At 30.6% G+C, this 23,537-nt stretch overlaps 1 protein-coding gene across 1 annotated transcript; it reads right to left on the bottom strand.

Moving 5' to 3' along the window:
* Nucleotides 1-2,621: 2,621 nt before the first annotated feature.
* Nucleotides 2,622-22,978, bottom strand: LOC143064782 (2-hydroxyacyl-CoA lyase 1-like). The gene is made up of 18 exons (XM_076237881.1): nt 22,856-22,978; nt 21,000-21,104; nt 20,073-20,113; nt 19,055-19,135; nt 18,319-18,391; nt 16,590-16,667; nt 15,693-15,787; nt 14,352-14,464; nt 13,428-13,563; nt 12,706-12,811; nt 12,280-12,363; nt 11,268-11,375; nt 10,267-10,320; nt 9,633-9,733; nt 4,827-4,985; nt 4,144-4,248; nt 3,336-3,522; nt 2,622-2,775 (listed from the first exon to the last, which is right to left on the bottom strand). Exons 1-18 carry the CDS (start codon nt 22,916-22,918, stop codon nt 2,743-2,745), a joined length of 1,722 nt encoding a protein of 573 aa, XP_076093996.1. The 5' UTR covers nt 22,919-22,978; the 3' UTR covers nt 2,622-2,742.
* Between the last annotated feature and the right edge of the window lie 559 nt (nt 22,979-23,537).

Consider the following 23,537-nt stretch of genomic DNA (forward strand, 5'->3'; position numbering starts at 1 on the left):
CAATATTTGAGTTTCAAAGTTTGTCCAATCTGCAGCAGCGATTGCAACTTTTACCATAGTGGTGACGGTAAAATTGTAAGTGTTCCGAATACAAATCAAAATAAAAGAATTGAAACAAATCTAAACTTCGTTACAAAACTGGTTGAAGACGGGTTCTTTAGAGAGAAAAAAAGAGGAAAAAGGTAACTCATGAGTATAAACACCCCATATAAGTATGCTGGCTTATTACTTTCCTTGGTTTATTTTTGAATCGATAACGCTAGATAGTTACCAATGTTTACACTATCAACTCACTGAAACAAATGCTAATCGATAAAATAATTCATTGACCAAAAATATAATAATTTTTTGTAATTAATATAAACAAAATCATGAAGCGCCTTTTTTATGGAAGTCTTTAATGTATAAGGCAATTCATGATTTTTATTTATCTTTAATAAAAGTATAAAATATATTTTTGGTATTATTTGAAAATATTTTTTTCATGTTTCTTTTTCTGATTATGATCAGCATTGTCTGTTTGTATGCTAGCGTGATCCATTGATTCTAGTGCGGTTCGAACCTCGGTAGATCAAACCACTGATTTAAATTTCGTAGAATAATGTGTCCAGGTAGGTTGAAATGTCTTCCAGCGGAATGTTTACAGATAACTTGTGATCACTTGTGACATTAGAACGTCAAAAATCCGGTTAAGTAACAATGTTGGTCTAGTCTTCTCTGTACCTTTTCTTATGGTTAATGATTATGTACAATAAATATATCCTAATTGATGCTTATAACATGTTCTCGTCTTTTAGAAGCTTATAACTTGCTGTTGGACATAAATATATAAATATACATAAGAACGTGTGTTGGAAGCTTTTCGATAGTACAGGTCACAGGAGAATCGGAAAGTTTTGGTTGACCAATAGAGATTAACTTTAATATTGAAACTTGTTTTGTTACTTACTAGGCTAGCTAATAAAAAAAAACGCATTTTTGTTATATTTTTTTTTGTTTTTTATTATAAATAGCAATGCTGAAATAAGCTTCTCCCGTTTCAGGCACCTGAACCCCTCTAAAAAAAAGTCTCAAAAATTTTTGGCGATTTGCCTCACTTTAAATAAACATGCGCTACGGCCTTGACAAGCCATTGTGAGGTCTGTAACAAATTAAAACTAGATATTTCATCAACAATGTAATTTTTATTAACAAAAAATATAATCAACAACAATCATTGTAAATATATATAAACAATATATAAAAAATTATTAAAATTCATATAAAAAGTTTGTCCTGCATCAGGTGTTATATTTTGAATGTTTATTTGCTGGTTTGATGGGATGTTACACTACTGGCAGTTAATTTGTACAATTTGTGAAATAATTTATTGATAGTGGAAACATGTGTTGAAACTGTATCCTAGTGTTTTAAGGAAGTAAATGATAAACTGTATCACATACTGGTAGATAAATATGTGTTTAAAGAAGGTTGGAATGAAAGGTCAATGTACGTGTATATGAAAAAAAACCCACCTTAATGGGCTATTGATACAAAGATCTTACAACATCACATTTAAAGCCTTCCAGAAGCAAGAGACCGACATCAATCAAAATAAAAAGTTAAAACTTTTTTAATATACTATATAAACCAAATAGAAGACCCTCGTGTGTTGATCAATGCAAATCCAAATGTGATAGATCAACATTATGTAGATTAAGGTTACGTGCTCATACTTTATCTATTGAAAGAGTGTGATATCTAAAAATACCAAAGCAGAGTAGGGCATGTCTTTGCTGCAACAATAGAGACATTGAAAATGAACTACACTTTCTTTTAAAATGTTCCTCCTATAACTATGTGAGAGATAACCTCATTAAAAAATTAAATAATGTTCTATTGAACAACACATTACCTTCTTTTTCATATAACTTGCTTATATCATTTCTAAATAGTAATTCCCCAACAATATTAAAAATTGTTGTCAACTATTTGAATGAATGCTTGTTGGTGAGAAACTCATTATTAAAAGGTACTTGATTTCTGTAATAATGTATATGCTTCTCTTTTATTTTTATATATTTCTGTCATAATTATCCACTGTCACTCCTTCATTGTATATATGTTATTGTAGTTTGTCTTTAATTTGTTGCCATAAATATTTATTGTCAATGCATTAGTGCTAATAAAGTTATCTTATCTTATCTTTAAATGCCCAAGAGGGGACCCGCTTCAGTCATCATTCAGTGATAACTTAAATACTCAAATTAAATTTGTTTCCCATAAATGGGTAGGGGCACACCCCTTCGCCCTAAATCCACTCTAGTAAGATGATGTAAATCATGATAAATAACAAAAACTTATGGTACACAACCTATTCAGATCATATCCTGTTCTTATGCAATTCCATATAGTGGGCACTTATTTGATATCTGTCACATATTAATAGCAACAAATTTATGACTTATGATTAGAAACGTGTTACTTCCTTCAAAAGCATTAACATATATGATTTTTGTCGAAATTCCAATATCTGTTCCTTCATTGAATGAGGAAGTTCACGATGTAAATGGATTTTCTCTTGTACTTTTTCTTTCTGTTCTGTTTTCTGCATGTGATTGGCAATATAATTATCATTCTAATTATTATGACTACAAAAAATTACTATATTGTATTTACAACCTATGCTGTTTTGTTTAAGCAGTGAATTAGTCCATGATTCTCCATGAAATCCATTAGCAGCAAAAAATAACTGTACAGTTATCATATCTTTGATTTTGTCAGCCAGAAGAAGTCCTAAAAAGCAAACAATGGGTCATTATTTTCTTAATATTCTATAATACCGTAGGTAAATCTCAAGTTATTTAAGATTAAATTAACCTGTTATAAAATTTGAATGCTTATGTTCGTGCATTTCATACAATTATATCGTAAAATGCATCAAATATATACAAAAAAACAACCTTGCAAGTCAGGAAACCAAATTGCATTTCAATAAAAGTTATCCATTAAGATCAAGTATGTATCAAATAGTAGGAATTTCTGATGTGTAACAATCACACATGACATGTGCTGCCTGATACAGAAATTTATTAACAGTGCATTCAAATGTTCTGTTTAGGAATTATTTAACAGTAATTCTTCTTTTCTTTAAAAGATTTAAGAACATTTTATCAGATATTGCTAGTTGATAAGAAATTCTAGAGTAAGAATTTCCTACCAGACAAATGTAGTCTGTAAGGAAGAAATGGACTAAAAACAAGAAAATCTTGAAAATGATGCGTCAACAGGTCTGGTAATATATATTATGAAGTTAAAACTATTTGAAAATAAACATATTTATATGCAGTTCTTACTTGAGGTTTTCTTTGAGCTTGTGGACTTATCATCACATTTATCAGTGAGATTTGATCTTTGCTGTTTAATGCTGTAGTAAGACTAGATTTTAATTCAGCTGCAGTCCTGACAAAATATCCTTTGCCACCAAAAGCTTCTATCATTCTCTCATAATGAGCATCAACAGTCAAACATGATGGAGGAAGACTAAAACATTTCAAATATAAGGATACAATACTAAAAATTACTGTAGAATATACATGTTTTGGGAATAATACATGTGCATGGTTTTTACGTTTGATTGGTGGCACTATCTTTCATTCATAAAAGGACAAACATTTAGGTAGATAATTGCTAATATAATACTAGCGAGTTTGCCCCAATCAATTGCAGTTTGTTAACCTTTTATTTATCCATTACACAACAGACATACCACACCACATGTCTTTCATTGTGAAATAAGGGATAATGAATACCTTTAAAAAAAACTAGATTAGATGGATCTTGCTTTCACTTATATAGTTACACAAGCCAGATTAACCATAACTGTTAAAGAAATGTTTGGTTGTAAATGATCATTGAACTACATCAACTAATTGTTAATATCAATATAAACACTAAGGCTAAATCCCTCTAATGCATTGAATGCCCTGTTTTGTGTATGTATTATTGCCATTGTTTATCAAGGGACACAAATACAATATTTTTGTTTGCGATTTCAGGAAATGATCATTCTAAATATCAATGAAAGATTTAACAAATGCTGTTATTATTTTTTTACTTTTTGGTATTAAACATGTATTGTATATATATTTATTTTACATTTACCTTAAAGAGAGGTCCATATCCTGTAGTGATTCCCATGACTCTCCATCCAATCCATTATAAATGCCATTGTTGTTCATAATTATCATTACAACTGGCAATTTGTATCTGAAAGTGGATTGTATTTTCTGACTTGAATTTCATAGTAAAACTTTTCATTAACTTTTATCAGAACCAAAATATTTGAAAAAACGAAGATTTAACTTGAGCAAATCAATATATAGAAATAACCCTGTCCTAATTTTCGTCCAAAAGTAGATACAAATTACATAATTTCACAATAAATTCGACGTAAATCCTTATATTTGCAATTTAATGCAAGCTTGAGAAAAAAAAATACCATTTTGATTTTTCATATTACATGTTGATTTGAAACTTCACTGATCATTGCTACAGTCATTCTCTGCAATTACTGCTCATAAACATTTAAACTATCAAATGAAACGCTGAGGTTTTTCTTCAAAAGGCTTAGATGGCATTAGCCAAGTTTAGTCACTTCTTCTATTGAAATATGAGAAGAAACTTTGGTATGAGCACACTTACAATTTTTTTGGTTGGGCATAACCATTTCCCCATTCCAACTAACCTTTAAGGCAAAGACACTAAAACATGTTTTTGCCTAAAAATGGAGAAAGTAGAAATGTTTAATATGTACTTATACATTGTGAAAACATATTTGTTCTTACCTACAAATTGTCTCTAACTCCATCCCAGAAAATCCAAAAGCTGAGTCTCCTTGAATGGATACGACTTTTTTATTTGGGGTATGGTCCTTACACCAAGCTGCTGCAGCAACAACAAATCCAAGTCCTACACCCATTGTTCCATACGATCCAGCATCTAATCTTTAAAGTTAAATAAAAGTTTTAAAAGCTAGTATAATGCTCTAAATATGTATCATCATCCTAACCCAAAGAAAAACTAAAATTATGTATACCATATTTTTTGTCACAATCATTTTATAATAACTATATACATGCATATACCACATACCACATAAATGGGCTTTGCACATATTCACTTACACATATGGAAATTTGTATGTGAAGATTCAGTTACCATACAATGTCCTACTGGTATTCAAAAGGCTGTAAACCAATCAGGAAGCTGTATATTGAACATTAAAGGGAAATTTCGCAAAAAAATCAAAAATTGATATTATGTCCATTCTGTATAAAAATGCTCAAATTTATAGATATTAAAGTTTTATTCCGCTAGATAAGAGATCACCATCGATTTTAAATTTAGAGTATTAATTCTCTGCGTTCCGCCATTTTGTTATCTCCTCCGATTAAAAATCACAATATGTCTATAAACCACAAAGGATCAAAACCGATGTAACCGATGTAGTTGTAATTGCGTGTCGATATCTTGTCAATCGTACGGTTGTTTTATCTGACTAACTAACATCATACGGAAAATGTTCTTATTTTTTTAAATAACCATAGTCTGTTATTTTTAAACTGTTAATATTGGAATTAGTTAAAAAGTCAAAGTTCAAATCATAAATAAGTGTTCCGTGAAAATTGTTTTCGAAAATCTAATTCGTTCATAATTCTTTAAAGTAATAAACGTTATTCAAATAAATTCGAACCTTCCCTCATCTGATCACCAGCATGGCTAAAGGTATTACTCCCAAAGGTATTGTGAGGGGTGTGAGGTGACACGTCCAGGTATTCGAGCGATTTTCTGTCGGGCTTGCAAGTTCATGCATTGTTTCACTTCTGTAGGTATTGATCAGTGTACACGACCGATAACTTATAACTTTCCATTTTGAAGTATCAGGTGTATAATATACATCTCTGTCTTGCGTGTCCGAAAGTGATATAATATACTAGTCATTACTAAACTCATATGCTTGTTTATAAATAACATTTCTGGTGTAAAGAATATTATTTAAAAAAATATAAATAATATCCCCCAAAAAAAAAGATTTGATAAAATAAAAATCTATTTACATATTTTTTCCTAGGGTTAATTTGGGAAAATGTAATAACTCGTTGTCAATAGTAAAGGACAGATTGGAACATATCAGAAATATTGATTTAAAAAAATGTACGTACTTGTCGACGATTCGTTTATACGCCTGGATAGAAAGTTACGGAACTATAGCGCAATTTAAAATATATACATGTACACATTGAACATAAGAAAGAAACATACATTTTGTGTAAATTGGGATAAAAGTTTTGTAAATAAACTAGTTCACATATGCCAACAGTATGTAGTCATCGAATTCGATAGACTATCATATACCAAAAGAAGAAGAGAACCAATTTGATATAAATACAGGTCGATATATAACTTCCTTTGGTTCATCGATCATTAGATTGTTCTCGAATAAAGGAAGAAATTCGTCATCATCACAATTGTTCCGACATTCATGTAATATATATGCAACTGGACGTACATTAATAATCCCCAAGGGATGTGAATATTTTCTAGGAAAACTATTGAATATTAAAGTTACAAATCAATTTCGGGATTTATTTTCTTTCTTGATATTCAATGACAGCAATTTAAAGGATAAACTGCTTGTCCGCTTTAGGGTATTCTTGCCAGTTGAACAGACTTATAATTACATTCAAAAATAGGAAAATATGACATTAAATTCGTTGTCTTTTTTTTTTTAACATCGTTCGTTGGTCAAATAGCTAAAGTATAGACGAAGACTATTTATCCCTTTTGAAAAAGTTTTTTTAAATGCTTTTTTCAAACGCATATTTTTAGTTTATTTTGGGTTTTTACCCAACTTGACCAACGTTCAAAAACTTGTCTTCTTGTAATCAGCATATGGCTGAATACCGGTAATTACCGGGGTATTGTAAAAGAGACATATTCGGGTATTCTAACGGTCGACTTCCTGGCAGGCTTGTTTAATTTAATACACAATGAACAAGGTCAATGAATCACGTGCGTGATCGCGAGTGAACAAGGTGTGCACAGGTAAAATTGATAAAATATAGCATACCAATTTAAAACTGTCCGTGCCTGTGTACAGAATTTACAAAATTTAAGAGTGGTTATAAGAATAGGTATGTATAGACCAAATGGCCATGTTATCTAATTTCAATGTTACTTTTATTTATATTTCAGCACCTCTTCTTCCGTTTTATATACAATTTTTTGTCCCGTTATTTTTTAATCAGTTCGTCCCGTTTATACCCCCATATATGTGACTTCAGAAAACAGTGCTATATTTCAAAACTAATGCCGTGTTTTATTTTTTTTTTTATAATAGTTCATTTATTTTACATGTGGAATAAGAATCTCTATTAGTAAACTTCGGACTATACAAATGCAGAATATTCTGTGCAAGTTTGCCTTCGTCTAACGAGATAAGAGAACTGAAAAAAAAACTGTCATATAAAAACAAGCACGCTCAAATCAAAAGAGAAAAAAATAAGTGAAAAAAATTTAAGTGAATCAGCAAAATTAACAACATTTGATATCGAGTGGATTGGTAATAATTTTTTGTGTTTTTATAGTATAGTTCCTTCCATTATCCAAATGATATCAGATAATCAATATCATTTCATAAGATTAACCCTTCCGACCTCACTAAAATCTGAGACTATGTGTTATAGTAGAATGTAGGACAGAAAGTCACAGGACAAAAAGTCACAGACAAAAAGTCACAGGACAAAGAGTCACAATTAATTTTTTCTTACTATTTTCTTTGAATAAAAAACGCTCATTTCTAAAAAAAAATATGTTTGTATGTCTATTGAACTAATGTATAAATTCTAACTTTGTAAACAAAATTTACCAAAAAAATATCAAAGTAAATCAAATAATTGTTAAAAAACAACATGTCAAAGTGGCTTGGCACTTAAATGGCTTCATGGTACCCAGAAATCTTTCTTTTACATGATTAAAATTAAATAAATCTTCATTTTTCAAGTATAATAACACATTTCCTAAACTTTAATATGAATATATGTATTAAAAAGTAAATATTTCAAGATATTTCTCTGATATGTTTAAACAATTGTCAACATGTTATTTGTGACTTTTTGTCCTACCACATTTGTGACTTTATGTCCTGTGACTGTTTGTCCTGTGACTGTTTGTCCTGTGACTTTCTGTCCGTTTACCTTTATAGTAGTATCAGCTAAAATCTAATGCCAAACGCTAGAAGTAAAAATGAAATACAGGTACACCTTTCGTTTGGTCATGGCTTTTAAATGTCTAAATTTAAGTGTTCCCGTACATATTTTGCCTATTTAGGACAATTAAAATGATTTTGTCAAACTAGTTCTATTTTCCCTTTTTATAAAACATAATAATAAATAATAGAAGTGTATATCATTTCATTCCGACATTACAACTAAATTTAATTTCCAGACTTTACCCGGTTCATTTCTTAGTTTTGAAACTTATTTGAATTCAAATAAAACAGAATCACCAAATATAAGTAAATAATTCCACGGCGATTCACTTGTATTTGTCAACACCTTGAAAATGTATTTTAAATTTGTGTATTAAACGCGACCGTCTCCTGTCGTATAATCCACTAATCCGAATAGACAGTCACACCTGGCACGGTGTGCCCCAGAAGCCAAGCTTATAACCGATCTGCAAATCACATTTCACCTTTATACAGGCTTTTCACATGTATTGTCGGGGAATAATACACACCTCACATCACATATACCTAGTCATAGTAGGTAGTAAGAGGTCAATAAGCGTAAACCTATATATATATTGTCTTAACAGTTTAAGTTATATACTTAAATTCATTCACTTTATCAGTCTGAAAAAGCATATATTAAAGCAAAAAAAATAATAATAATTTCTTGTGCTGTCTGCAAAAATAAATCGAAATATATACGGTAAATATAGAAAATTTATCTCATGAATGTGTACAACTACACGTCTGTGCATTTTATTTTCTTATTATTGGATGGTTATAAGATATAGCATTAGTCATCGGTGCGCTTACGATTACGTTAAAATATGATTAAAAACCAAGACTTTTAATGATTGTATTTTAAATCCCGGCATGCAAAAACCAGGAGAAAACGTCACGACCTACAGGAAGTAGTCAATATTTTTTCATTAATTATTGAATTTCTCCTTTATTACTGCACATATAGCAACAAAACTTTGGGAATATAAATATTATGTCATAATGAACATATTTAAGCCATAAGTAAAAAATCGTGAATTTTCCCTTTAACAATGAACTATGACAAATGAGGTCATGGTCAGAAAAACCCTGTCAGACAAATATGTACACTTTAAAATCCTTCCTTTCGTCTAATATCATTGACAAATTTTTCATAGTATTCAAGAAGCTTTGACTACGCGTTGAAAACTATTGCTTGAGGTGAAGCTGAGGACAATAGTTAGCATCATAGGGATAAAAGCCATAAAACTCATAACCATTTATTAAGTGTTTTATTATACTGATCTGCATACACCACTTGGAAAAATAGTCCATCTATTTATGTTAGTTATACTTTACGAAACAACCCTAAGATAAATACCTGTGTCTAGGCAGACTGTTCAGTATCATGGTCCTACTGATATCCATTGTGTTAGCTCCTTCACTAACAATTATGCAATCTTTTGGTAGAAGTGATCTTATCTAATATAAAAAGTAATAAACAAAAAAGATTGTTTAAGCAGATTAGTATATGATCAATTCATGATTGCAAAATTCTTCAATACTTTTTTTTTTATTCAACTCAAAAACTAATGAAACTCTTAAGAAAATGCATAACAAAAAGGAAAATCACAAAAATACTGAACTTTGAGGAAAATTGAAAATAAAGTCTGTAATCAAATGGCATAATCAAAAGCTCAAACATATCAAACGAATGGATTAAGAATTTGAATAGTACTTTAATAAGTCAACAAAGTGTTTATATTTCTTGTGGTTTTTAATTGATAGAAAAAGAAACTTTATTAAAACAAACGAATTATTTTTTGGCAATATTCAAACTGCTAAATTTCTTTCCAGGTATCTGTATCACATTCTGAAATCAAATATTTCTGTTCAAAGTTAAGAAATGTAACAATTCATGAATGGTTAACAAGGTGGATCCTCCTATTTCCCTGGAAACTATCTTTAGGGAGATCATTTTTTTTAAAGTTATCTAATTCTATATATAAACTTACCTCATCATAAGCAGCAAAGTAATTCATTGGAACAGATTTGTCATCTATCATTTGCTGTAAGAAAATAACAGTCTTCAAAAATCTGTAAATGTTGCTTAAACAGAAGACATTATACAAGTAACCTTAAACAAAAGCAATTGTGGAATTCAAGATTCAACATTAAATGTCATATAATGTTTTTTTCTATTGGTTTTAACATATTTTACATGGTACAGGTATCATTACACAATTTCACTGTATTAAAATAGGATATAATTTTGTAGAAGTTAATAACCCTCAAAAAACAGTTATTTTAAAAATAAGTGGGAAAACTGTTTCATTAAAATATAGCATAAGATTTTGATAAATCTATAGAAGTTACTCTGGTAAAGAAAAATTGATTTAGCTGTCTCACTGTAGCCTACTTTTGCATGATGTCATAGGTTCAATTGCCTGTATGACAAGGGAAAATATATATAATATAGTCTAGGAGTGGTGATTAAATAGTTTTTAACATTTTCAACAATTAATAATAGGAAATGGTGGTGATAAGGATATAACATATGGTGCACTTCAAAGGTGTTACAATTGCAATTAGAATTTCAACTGTTTAGACAGTCATGAGTAGGGCATAACTGAATTATTTTGAGGTGTTCAAAAATTATTTATATGATTTGGGATGGAAATTGGGAGAAAAAACTAAAATGCACTAGAAAGGCCTTATGATGGCAAGCAGGAATATATTGGTCCAGAGATGGGCACTAAAATGCCATCAAAAATCATTAAAGTGACAGTGAGGTTAATGGTTAATGGTAAAGGTCTTCTTTAAATTTATAAGACAGCATTTTGAGGGAATGTACTCATGTAGTATATCATGTTTTTACAAATATAATATTCTCAGACAATATCAATGACAAAATATTACACAGCAACACCAGAGTAAAAATTGTAGATTGAAAGAGAAAAAAGTGTGGCAATATCAGCATAAACTTCCTTTTAGTACTGTTTGCAAGATTGTGTACCTGTACTGATTGCTGATTGGCTTGAACTTTAGAGGTCAATGTTTTCCACCAAGGTGATTTGGGACTGAAAGCAAATTTTCCTGGCATTTTTCCATAAACATCATTTATCTGAAGAAAAAAAAACAAATAACATTATTTTAAATTAGGATACACTGCTGATTTACTATTTTTTGGAGTTTTACTTCCTATTACTGTCGAGCCTTTGACTTTTGTCGAAAAAGCAATCCTACATTCCTTTGTCTGCATCATCGGCATTTTCGTTGGTGGCGGCGTCCACAAATATTCAATCTGTGGTTAAAGTTTTTGAAATTTTAATATCTTTCTTAAAGTAACCTGGATTTCTGCCAAACTTGGACAGAGACTTGTTTATGATCATTAGATAGTATCCAGATGTTAATTTAGTAAAAAGAATTTTTTTTTCTTCAGTATTTACTTATAAATGGACTTAGTTTTTCTGCCAGGATACATTACATTAATTCTGTGGTTGAAGTTTTTAAAATTTTAATAACTTTCTTAAACTATCCTGGATTTGTACCAAAGCTAGTATCTAGAAGGAAATTCTGTTAAAATTTTGTACCTGTTTTTTCGTATTTTACTTATAAATGGACTCAGTATTTCTTCCAGTCAACATCACATACAGCCTGCAGTCAAAGTTTTTAAAACATTTATAAGATTCATAAACTATCCTGGATTTTTACTAAACTTGGACAGATGCTTTTTACAATCAAAAGTTACTATTGAGAGGAATATTTTTATTATTTTTTTTCCCTCATTTTTGTTGAGCCTGCAATTAACAGCAAAAGTAGATGAGACACTGGGTTCTGCAGAACCCTTACAAATGTTCTTATACATTTAATTCATTGCTGTCAGATTTAGAGATCTTATTAAAGTCAATTAAGATCAAACACTTTTATGTTAAAAGTTGATATAATTGAAAAATTATAAAATCAAAATGTTAAAAAAAATGATAAGAAGTTTAGAAACAATTTTTAGCCAGTTAAATGCTTGTTACCTGTTGAACTATAACATTACAGTCTCCAACAAGAGAGACAGCAGACTGTACATTGTTTCCCATCTGTTCTGCACATATGTCAATCTAAAATCATAAAACAGTCTTAATCATTCAGAGTTATATTAAAACAACTGTCACATTATTCAAAATGTTGATTGAAATCTTACTTAGACCCAAATGTGAAATTGAACAACCTAGCTTTGTAAATACCTTTACTTTTTCTATCTGTTCTACCACAAAGAGTGCACAACAGATTAGTTTTTAAGCATGATATAACTGATATATATGATGTATTACGCTTTAAAAAAAGTGTTTCTTTATAGAGTTATTTATTTTTAGTTAAAAGTTATAGAACCCATTCTACTAGTATTTCTAAACTAATGTCATAAAATTTCAAAAAGATGTATTAATAATAAAAATGTTTACCTGGATAATTTTGACTTTTGGGTTAAATCTTGGAGGTAGACCAAAGTGTAGAATCCAGTTAAGCCTAGCACCTAGTAAAACTATAACATCAGCTTCTTGTAATGCTCTGAAAGAGGCAATCAAAGAATTATTCATATCATGTATTTGATATTATTCTAAACGTATGTATGTTTTTTGTCATCTGTAATGCCACTATTGTCATGTTCCTTGCTGGTGAAGGGTTGAGTTTTCATATATCTAGTTTAACCAAGTTGTCTTAAGTCCGGTACCACAGCTTGATTTATATGTATTTCATTTTATTATTTCATTGTTATAACACAAATCATTGTAATCATTGTATGAAATTTAAAACCCGCAAGGGTCCATGATTGAATTAATAAAGTATTCTTATTCTTATTCTTATTCTTATTCTTATAATATAAAAGTAGGTCCTGATGTGAATTTTGATTTGCAAAAAACTGTTGGTCTTCCATTCTATGTTACTGTAATATTTTTGATTTATTGCCCATAAAACAAGTTTTTGTAAAATCTTATACAATAAGCATCTGCTAAGCCATTTTGCTTGTGAATCTCAAACATGAAGTCATCTTCAATGCTGCCTAAAATGTTGTCTTAATTATAACGCATTACTTTAATTGAAATATAAAGTTAAAAAAAAAAGAATAGGGTAGCTCTTGGAAGAATCAACACAACAATGATAGCTATTCATGGTGTCATCTTACATTGATCTAGCTGGAGCCACACACAACGGATGGTCATCTGGTAGTACACCTTTCCCCATTGGTGTCGGTAAAAATGGCAGTTTACATCCTTCCACTAGCTCTCTGACGGAATTTTCTGCTTGTGCATATGCAGCTCCTGTGAAGTAGATAAAAACCAATAAAAGCCATGATAGTATTGGGGATAGTTTCTTGAGGTTGATAAAATTTATAAAAGTACAAAATAAACAGATTCTTCATGGAGCATGAATTGCTAATTTAGTAAAAATATGCTGTATAGATTATGAAATAAAATTGAATAGTTGACATCTAGAAATGTTGATAGATTATTTTATTTACCAACATCTGACTATCTATAATAGTTGTTAAGACAGAAGGAGCAGCCCATGTGTAAAAAAACATCATTTTAGGGTAAAAGCATTTGTAAAAGCCTATAGGACTGATGCCCCTTTTGTACTATCATTTATAGCCTTTTTTTAGTGAACCATGGAATTAGGGTAAAAACCATGATTTATCATACGATTATATCACAATGAAAATGTGTACTATGTTTCAATATGATGAGAATGCTACTTCATAGTAAATTATCTTAACCAAAAAACTTTAATCTGAGAATGTTCTATGATATAATATCAAGCAAAAATAAATTAATATTCAGTGAACCATGAAATCAATGTCAAACCCAATTTTTTCTTAAAATTTTTAAATTTAATGAACATGTACACCTAGATTCAAATTAATGTGAACAAAACTTCATGGTGAACTTGAAATTCATTCAATTATGTTGTTTAACAAATCTTACAAACCCTCGGCCAATTTGATGCAAACAAACAACAACCCTTGCTGAGGTATCTATTCGTAACTTCACCTACTTTCAAATTGAACCCATGTTAAATACATATATAGTTAGAAAATTAGTATTCCTACCTTTCCCAATAATAACAAGAGGTTTCTGGGCATAATACAATAAATCTGCAGCATCTCTCACTTTGTCAGGGTCAGCTAAGGTCAATGGAGGTGGTGGACATACAACAAAAGGACTGAAAGATGAAAAATAGCATCAGAGTACATGTATCAGTTGTAATCACCACAGTGGAATTACCTCAACTCCCTAGTTAAAATATCAGTGGTACAGTTATAATTTTTAAGTAAAATGATGCTGCATTATCTAATTATTTTGATGGTGTTAAGAGTCATAAAAGTATTAGTTTTAGAACATGGCAAACTTACCCAAAACAGATTAATTCTCATGTGCTATTCTTCCAATGAGTAAAAAAAGATGCTCTACAGTGTTGTGCTGTAACAACCATCTCAATCGTCAATGACAAGCAAGAGAATTATGGTATTTGATTAATGATTTTAAATTCAAAGCATTACACATTTAAAAACATTCTCCTACTTACCATTCATTATTCATTTCATGCAATTGGTTAATGAGTAATTTTTAAAACAAAAACAGGCATAAGGAAACACGATCATAATAATACTAAACAAGAATGTGTCCATAGTACATGGATGCCCCACTTGCACTATCATTTTCTATGTTTAGTGGACCGTGGACCGTGGTGTAAAAACTCTAATTTGGCATTAGAATTAGAAAAATTATATCATAGGGAACATGTATACTAAGTTTCAAGTTGATTGGACTTCAACTTCATCAGAAACTACCTTGACCAAAAACTTTTACCTGAAATTTGCAATATCTTTTTCTATGTTCAGTGAACCATGAAATTGGGGTCAAAACCTCTAATTTGGCATTAAAATTAGAAAGATCATATCATAGGGCACATGTGTACTAAGTTTCAAGTTGATTGGACTTCAACTTCAATAAAAACTACCTCGACCAAAAACTTTAACCTGAAGCAGGACAGACGGACGAACGAAAAGACGGACGGACGAACGGATGCACAGACCAGAAAACATTATGCCCCTCTACTGTCGTAGGTGGGGCATAAAAAAGACCTTGAGTCTATGAACTATCTTGGTATGTTTATGATAAAGTGCTTATCTGATGTGTAGGAAGTTTGTGATTCTCTTGACAGGGGAAAGAATACTTAAGTGGTGCTTTAATATTTTACCATTCAGCACTTGGCATTCACAAGTAGGATCAATGTCAGTTAAACAAATATATAATGGATTCACATGTCTGCCAGCAAACCACTTTATATGTGAGTTAGCTGGTTTAATTGACCTAGGATTGATGACATTAACTGTCATTAAACAATCTTAAAAGAGAGCAAAAGAGTTTTTACAGTTCGTCATATTTACCTGATATTTTTTTCAAGGACATTCTGATTAATCATGTTGCCTGGGAAATCTAAATACACAGGACCTGGTCTTCCAAAGGTACTAAATCTTACTGCCTACAAATAATACACTATCAATGCAATTTAATAAATGCCAGTCAAAGTTGAACATCCATGTTTCCTACAAACCATGTGTTTTAGCATGTTCCTACCCTGTAATCTTATTTTTATGTATTATTCTTTTTAGGAGGCAAGTACAAAGCAGAAGCAACTTTACTAAAGATTTGGTTTTTTTTTATAATAACATTTTAACAAGTTAATGACAAAATACAAAGAGATATTTTGCAACGGAAATTATTTTCATAATTTTCACATATGTAGCAGTTGAATAAATATGGGAAATAACAACACGTTCACATTTTCCCAGAAAGGTTTACATATGACAAGCACATTTACTTTCATCTTACTTTTACTTCAGAAAGTGTATCATTTACATGTACATGAAAAAAAACATATACTGACTAAAGTCACATTATAAAAGCCACTTATGTCAAAATTCATAGTAACTTAAGTTATTATCTGGCAACCATATTGCAATAATTGCTATTTTTTTATACATAAACTAAATTGAGCTGCAGTTCATGTTAGGTATTAATATTATAAAATTCTTAAACGAAGAAGTAAATTTATGGGCATATTGGACCCTTGACTTTGATTTTTTTTTTTATCATGAATCTATCAACTATCATTCTTCAAAAGTTCATAAACAATAAAGTTTGCCAGATATCGGTATTTAAATTAATACATATTTGTATTAGAACTTCAAACTTCTTGCATTTAACGCAACACTTCCAAAATAACCTCATTTTGAGAACTTTGACATCTGTGATTTAAATTAAGATATGAGAAGAGTGCTTACCTTTTCAACATAGAAAGGAATTCTTCCAGTTGAATTTGGTCTTGCTGTATATTTTGAGAAAGGACGTGCAATATCAACCTACAAAAATATATATGTCACATTATTAAAACTTCTTTTGCTAAAATATAAATGTATCAAATAATTTTTGGTTGAGATATACAACCATAAGTTTTTGATAATGTTTATTCCCCATTAAAAATTCGTAAGGGTTCCACGGAACTCAGTGTCTCGCCTACTTTTGCTGTTAATCACAGACTCAACAAAATGAGGAAAAACATCAATAAAAATTTCCCTCTCGATACTGTCTTTTGATTGAAAGAAGCTTCAAAGTTTGGTAAAAAATCCAGGATAGTTTATGAATCTAATAAATGTTGTATAAACTTTAACTGCAGACTGTATGTAATGTTAACTGAAAGAAAAACTAAGTCCATTGATAAGTAAAATACGGAAAAAGTGAATTTTTTTTTTACAAAATTTACTTCTGAATAATATCTTATGATCAGAAACAAGCTTCTGTCTAAGTTTGGTAGAAATCCAGGACAGTTTAAGAACATTATAAAAATTTTAAAAACTTAAACCTCAGAGTGAATGTTTTGTTTCTGGCAAAAAAACTAAGTCCATTTATAAGTAAAATACGGAAAAGTGGAAATTTATTTTTACAAAATTTTCTTCTTGATACTATCTTATGATTATAAACAAGCTTCTGTCCAAGTTTGGTACAAATCAAGGATAGTTTATGAAAGTTATTAAAATTTTAAAAACTTTAACCACAGAGTGAATGTAATGTTTCCTCGCAGAAAAACTAAGTCCATTTATAAGTAAAATACAGAAAAGTGGAAATTTATTTTTACAAAATATTCTTCTTGATACTATCTTATGATCATAAACAAGCTTCTGTCCAAGTTTGGTACAAATCAAGGATAGTTTATGAAAGTTATTAAAATTTTTAAAACTTTAACCACAGAGTGAATGTAATGTTTCCTCGCAAAAAAACAAAGTCCATTTATAAGTAAAATACGGAAAAATTGGAATTTTATTTTTACAAAATTTACTTCTGGATACTTTCTTATGATCATAAACAAGCTTCTGTCAAAGTTTGGTAGAAATTCAGTATAGTTTAAGAAAGTTATTAAAATTTCAAAAACTTTAACCACAGAGTGAATATTTGTGGACGCCGCCGATGACGACGACGACGACGGAATGTAGGATCGTTTAGTCTCGCTTTTTCGACTAAAGTCAAAGGCTCGACAAAAATCCAGACCTTAAATCATATCATACACATGCAACCCCCCTTGACAAAAATTAAAACAAACAAGAAAAGTGGCATCCAAATTTTGGCAGTTGGGGTTAACAAACCATACTTTAAAAAGGGGATCATCAATTTTTATTATCCAAATGTGGACAGCTTCAAGACCTGCATTTATTCCTTTTTCAAAACCTGGTGAATACAAGCCTTCTATTAGTGACCAATAAAATGTGTTTAAAAATCACACCAATTGGTCACTTAATAGTGGAAAGTTACAACAAGAGATAAAGTGAGAAAATCATAATATCTACTTAGTGGTATCTTGACATATATTCTTCACAAAACAAAAGTACATTGTATCGCAAATGTATGGGGAAAATACAAAACCTGCTAATATATTCTGAAAATGATTAAACTGTTAGTTTTGGATCTTGTTATGTCTCTGATATATCAATTATTACTATACTGTCTGTTGTTAGTTACCTGAGGACACTCCTGAAAAGCATCCATCCCTTCCTGATCTTGTTCACTAGATCCACCAATCACAATCATTGGCCTAATACAAATGTGGTCAAAATTATTATCTCAAACATAATGCATTCATTATAATATAAACACAGTTTTGTTGTATTTCCAACAAACAAAACTTTGAATTATGTACATTTATTAGATACAACCTCTGTTTTAGTTTCAGACTTTTTTTTAAGATTTTAACAAAGTTTTTAACTGTAAAAAAAGTTGAAATAAAACATTTAGTTAACTTTGAACTTTAATATACCTGTAATTTAAGTTGCAAATTTAAACTTAAGTGTCTGCTCCATGTTAAAGGTGTCATTATGACTTTGGGATGAAGAACAGCAATAACAGTGTTGTTACTTTTGGACATTTGGTCTTTATCATGTTAGTGTTGTAAGTAACCGATGTTGACACATATCCTTACAGAACTTTGTTGTGTTTGAACAATAAACAACAAATGATAAATAATATTTTCAAATAAATTATGAGGGATCTCAACATCATTTGTTTCTCTTCTTCCAAATACAGGTGACTCTTTTTATCTCAAAATTCCAAAGAAAATGATATTCCAAATTGACAACAAATATTATTTTTACTCCTGATATCTCAAAACTTCTGTTTTCTCAAATTATATTGTGGAATTGGATCAGCTTTAAGCTTTAATATAGCAAAAGTTGAAAGTATATCTATTCATTTTATTTACCAGCAGTTTTCCATAGCATTTGACATGCCAGCCAATGCATGTACCAGTCCTGGTCCAGACACAACCAGACAAACAGCAGGTCTAAAGGTAAATGTTAGAAATTATAAAAACTACAACAGAATATTCTACAAACTAGAAGTACAGTAAGAAAATCTCACAAAATTACATGGGCCCACATTAAGCAATGGCAATGTCCTTCCAAAAGACTATTTGAATAAAAACTTGAAGTGTCACTCAATGTATATGGAGGTGTATAGTAAAAAAAATCTGTATAACCATTATGTTCATGAAATTTTCATAGTAAAAAAAAACTGCAGAGAAGAACAAAGTGTAAACTCAATCTATAAGTTATCATAGTAGACTCACATACTAAAAATAAGCTCAATGTGTGAAGGCAATTAGAAAAAAAGTCTGTTTATCTGTTTGTTGCAGAATGATGGATAATGGCAACACCATATGAGTCTGTAGGGCCATAAGAATAGTAAGATTCTGTGAGTTTCATACTATTCAGCCGGAACTGACAAAGAAATGGACTCCACATCACTATATACTGGTTTCTTCAGAAAGCAGTAAGCCATAAATATTGGTCAAGATCATCATATCATCAATGCTTAAACTCAAAGATCATAAATTATTTTTTGAGTTTGGGAGATATAACTAATTTATGATTGATGAAAACAATATGATGAGGACAATTAGGTGTGACAAATTCAATGAAGAGAAACTTCAAAGTTAGTCTCATTAAAAGTAATAATGTTTTAACTGATTAATTAAAAAATGTGTAAGCAGACAACAGTCTTAATAAAATAGAATAGGAAGGCCTTAGGGTGATCTATTTTTATCATTTCAGATTAAAACTCTTCTAGTCTTTCGTGTAATATGTTGAGGATTTTAATGTGTCATGAATTATTTTCAAGTCTTTCACTGTAGGCTGCTAATCTTCTGTCCTCCTCGGTAGAATGTGAAAACATGAAGTTGAGACTTGTTAAAGATTTTGCATACCATTAATAATACCTACTTTCTAGTCATATAGCCAATGATTGAAGCACCATAGGATGCCTACAAAGACAGAATATGTGAGTTTTATATTTTTCTTGCTTGTATCTATTAGAAATGTTTCAACCCTAGTCATATAAAGCATGATAAGAGAAAAGTGAGCATTACATTTTTCTTGTTTATGTCCATAAGAAATGTTTCAAGTCTACTGTTGAAAGAGCCTTTATGTAATTATAGTGACTATTTAACTAATCTTAAGAGAAAAAGTCTTTAACACCTTTTTTTTTAACAAATCTCCTGTCTGTGATTATAACACATGTTTTGTGTAATGGCTTATTTCCTCAATCTCTAAGCTCAAATCCATCTTCACATTCATTTGGTTTAAAGATATCTGTTCATCATCATAACAATACAAAATATCATCATTACAAATCTATGCTTTTAAAGAAAGAGACCGATTTCACTGAGCCGCAACTCCTCTGAAACCATACATAGTTGGAAATATTTATGATATATATGACGTATTAATGTAGTGTTCTGTATTTCATAAATTTGTCTTTAAAAACAATATTTTTTCCATTAAAAACACAATTTATTTTTAAAATATCAAAATTTTGAAGACCATTATCGATCCCTGTATTATATATCCTGTCGTGCATTGCTCAGTGGATGTACTGCCTGCAAAATTTTAAAAACTTTGTATCAACAGGCATCTTCTAGTATACACTAAAGTAATCCGATTTAGAGATAAGCAATGTATACCTTCACAAGTAAATGAAGATATATCAGCAACCCAACAAGGTCAACTAATACATGCGTTACTGAAAGTGCAAGACCTTCACGAGTAGTCAAGATCCTCCAGCACTATGTAGCTAGTATTAATCTTCTTCAATGAGACTTGAAACACAACTTTCATGTAAAAGACATTTTAAATTGATCATATACTCACTGCTTGTTCATTTCTCATCCCAATGTATCTTATCCCCACTTCCTGTGCTGCCATTGCTATTTCTGTGACAGGAATTCCAACAATTCCAAACATGTACTCAACTCCCTGCAAGAGTATATATATATAGACTGCATAAATTTGTGTATTTTTTGCGGTGGATTTCATCCTTTTTATCTACTGTAAATTCAGAAATTACTGCGAGGATTTATTATTGCGATTTTGTCATTTTAGACCAGAAAAAGTAAAAATGAGATTTTAATTTTTGCGATATTGAGAAAATCCTGTTTATTTGATATAAAAAAAAATCGAAATGAGAGTTTCAATTTTTGTGATTATGACCCTGTTGCATTGTTCGCAATAATTAAAACATCGCAACAATTTCGGATTTACAGTATTTAGTACACACAATACATTAATTTAAGGTATGCTTGCAATTGACCAATAATGTTGACTTTCTGCCATAAGATTTGATGAAACTTTTAATTCAAATTCAAATAATACTGATTATCATATGCGGTTCTTTAATTTCAAAATCATAACATTTTAATGTCCATGTGATGTTCACACTATAAATAGAATTTGGATGACAAATCATCACTGCCACTAATCAATAATTTTAGACATGTGTGGATACCATAATAGGAGCCAAATATGAGCTAAAATGTTAGAAGGATCCATTTTGTTCTGTACGTTTACTACCTCCATAAAAATCAAATAACTGACATTTTGTTTTATTTCTCCAAATATTTAAAACAATTTGACAATAGTCCATGCTTTATACTATTCATTTTTTAAGAAATAAACATATATCTATTAAAATAGCTCATTCTTAAATGTTATTCTTTGTTGACATAAATGCCAGATTTTACTTTTTTCACAGTGAATTCATATTTCATCATAGGCGGATTCAGGAGGGGGGGTGGGGGTGGGGGCTTTCGTGGGAAAAATTTAGTTGATTATATAGGGAATCACTGAAGCATGACTGGTCAGTCAGTTGGACCCCCCCTTACAAAAAGTTCTGGATCCGCCACTGTTTATTGATACATGATATAAACTGTGAATGTAATGTGTTTTTTTCAAATGTGTTCTATTTATAGCTATGTGCAAAGACATGAATAATATTCTTGTTATAAGTCAACCGACTATTTACAGATTACCCTTGTAGAACATCTACTAGATGTAATGTAAAATCATAACTAAACAAGAATGTGTCCCCAGTACACGAATGCCCCGTCCGCACAATTATTTTCTATGTTCAGTGGACCGTGAAAATGAGGGAAAAATCTCTAATTTGGCATTAAAATTAGAAAGATCATATCATAGGGAACATGTGTACTAAGTTTCAAGTTCATTGGACTTCAACTTCATCAAAAACTACCTCAACCAAAAACTTTAACCTGAAGCGGGACAAACAGACATACCGACGGACGGAGGTACAGACCAGAAAACATAATGCCCATAAATGGGGCATAAAATTTGTCTATAAGAAAACTTGTACGATTGCCACTGCTTGGTTATGTGTGTTAAATGGTAGTCCAAGTGGTTATGCCGTCTAGCAAGGCTATTTTTTATTGTTGTAGGAAGGCGTCCCAGAAAAAAAATTCAAATTAAAAACAGCCTTGCAAGACGGCATATTATTTGGACTAGTTAAATGGGTGCAATTTAAAATGATTTGGGTACTATTACTTAAACTTCATGCTTAAGCAAAACTTTCCAAAAGGTCAAAAGATAGAACTTCAAATTATCTTGTTGAACTTGCACCGTCCGGCGACCGACATAAACACTGATTTTGAATTTGTGAACAAATTGATTAAACGTATCAGTTTTATGCTAGAAATAATTATCAGTGTGCAAACCTGAGCTTTCAGTGCAGTACAAAGTATATGAGCACCGTCCATGGTTTTCGTGTCGTCTGCCATTTTGTAAGTCACGTGGAAAAAGACAAGATCCGACTAATCACCTACAAAAAAAGACATATCATACAGGACAACAACAACAAAAAATAGCTAGAATTATTTTTTGTTCATAATATTTTTCGACCAAATTTTTAATCAATAGTTGTGAGGATTTAGGCGATGTCGTTAGTGTCAAACTACGCTGCATAGACTTTTATAGGATTGGAGAGAAGCCCTTGATAAATTGGCTTCATTACACAGAGCTCTGCAGTTTAATATGGCAAACCTTGATGGCCTGACTGCTTATAAATACCTCATGTAATCTTAATTGACAAAGTATCCTGTATGGTGTTTCTTCTCATAATTTTTAGGGTCCCTCTTTAATTCAAAATTTATCAAATCAAATGGAAAACAATTAGGAAGTCGGAAAAGAAGTTAGGCTGATAATTATCCACAAAGATAAACCTCAAGGTTCTATTCTTGGACCTTTTGTTGTTTTTTGTTTTTATGAACGATATTTTTTATTTTATTTTATCTTCTTCTTCTTCTTCTTCTTGGTTAGGGAAAGACTCCTGTGCCGGAGAGTGGCATATCCAGGAACTGTGGCGCTATATGTACATGCCGAAATGCCGGGAGGTCGAAA

This window comes from Mytilus galloprovincialis, chromosome 2 (genome assembly GCF_965363235.1).
Source record: "Mytilus galloprovincialis chromosome 2, xbMytGall1.hap1.1, whole genome shotgun sequence".
Taxonomy (NCBI): domain Eukaryota; kingdom Metazoa; phylum Mollusca; class Bivalvia; order Mytilida; family Mytilidae; genus Mytilus; species Mytilus galloprovincialis.

Excerpts from the sequence above, each read along its gene's own strand:
- LOC143064782 (XM_076237881.1), bottom strand. The coding sequence starts at position 22,918 with ATGGCAGACGACACGAAAACCATGGACGGTGCTCATATACTTTGTACT. Across the intron at positions 19,136-20,072 it reads ATTGGCTATATGACTAGAAA|ACCTGCTGTTTGTCTGGTTG; the intron begins GTAGGTATTATT and ends ATTTACCTTTAG. Across the intron at positions 12,812-13,427 it reads GTGGCTCCAGCTAGATCAAT|AGCATTACAAGAAGCTGATG; the intron begins GTAAGATGACAC and ends TGCCTCTTTCAG.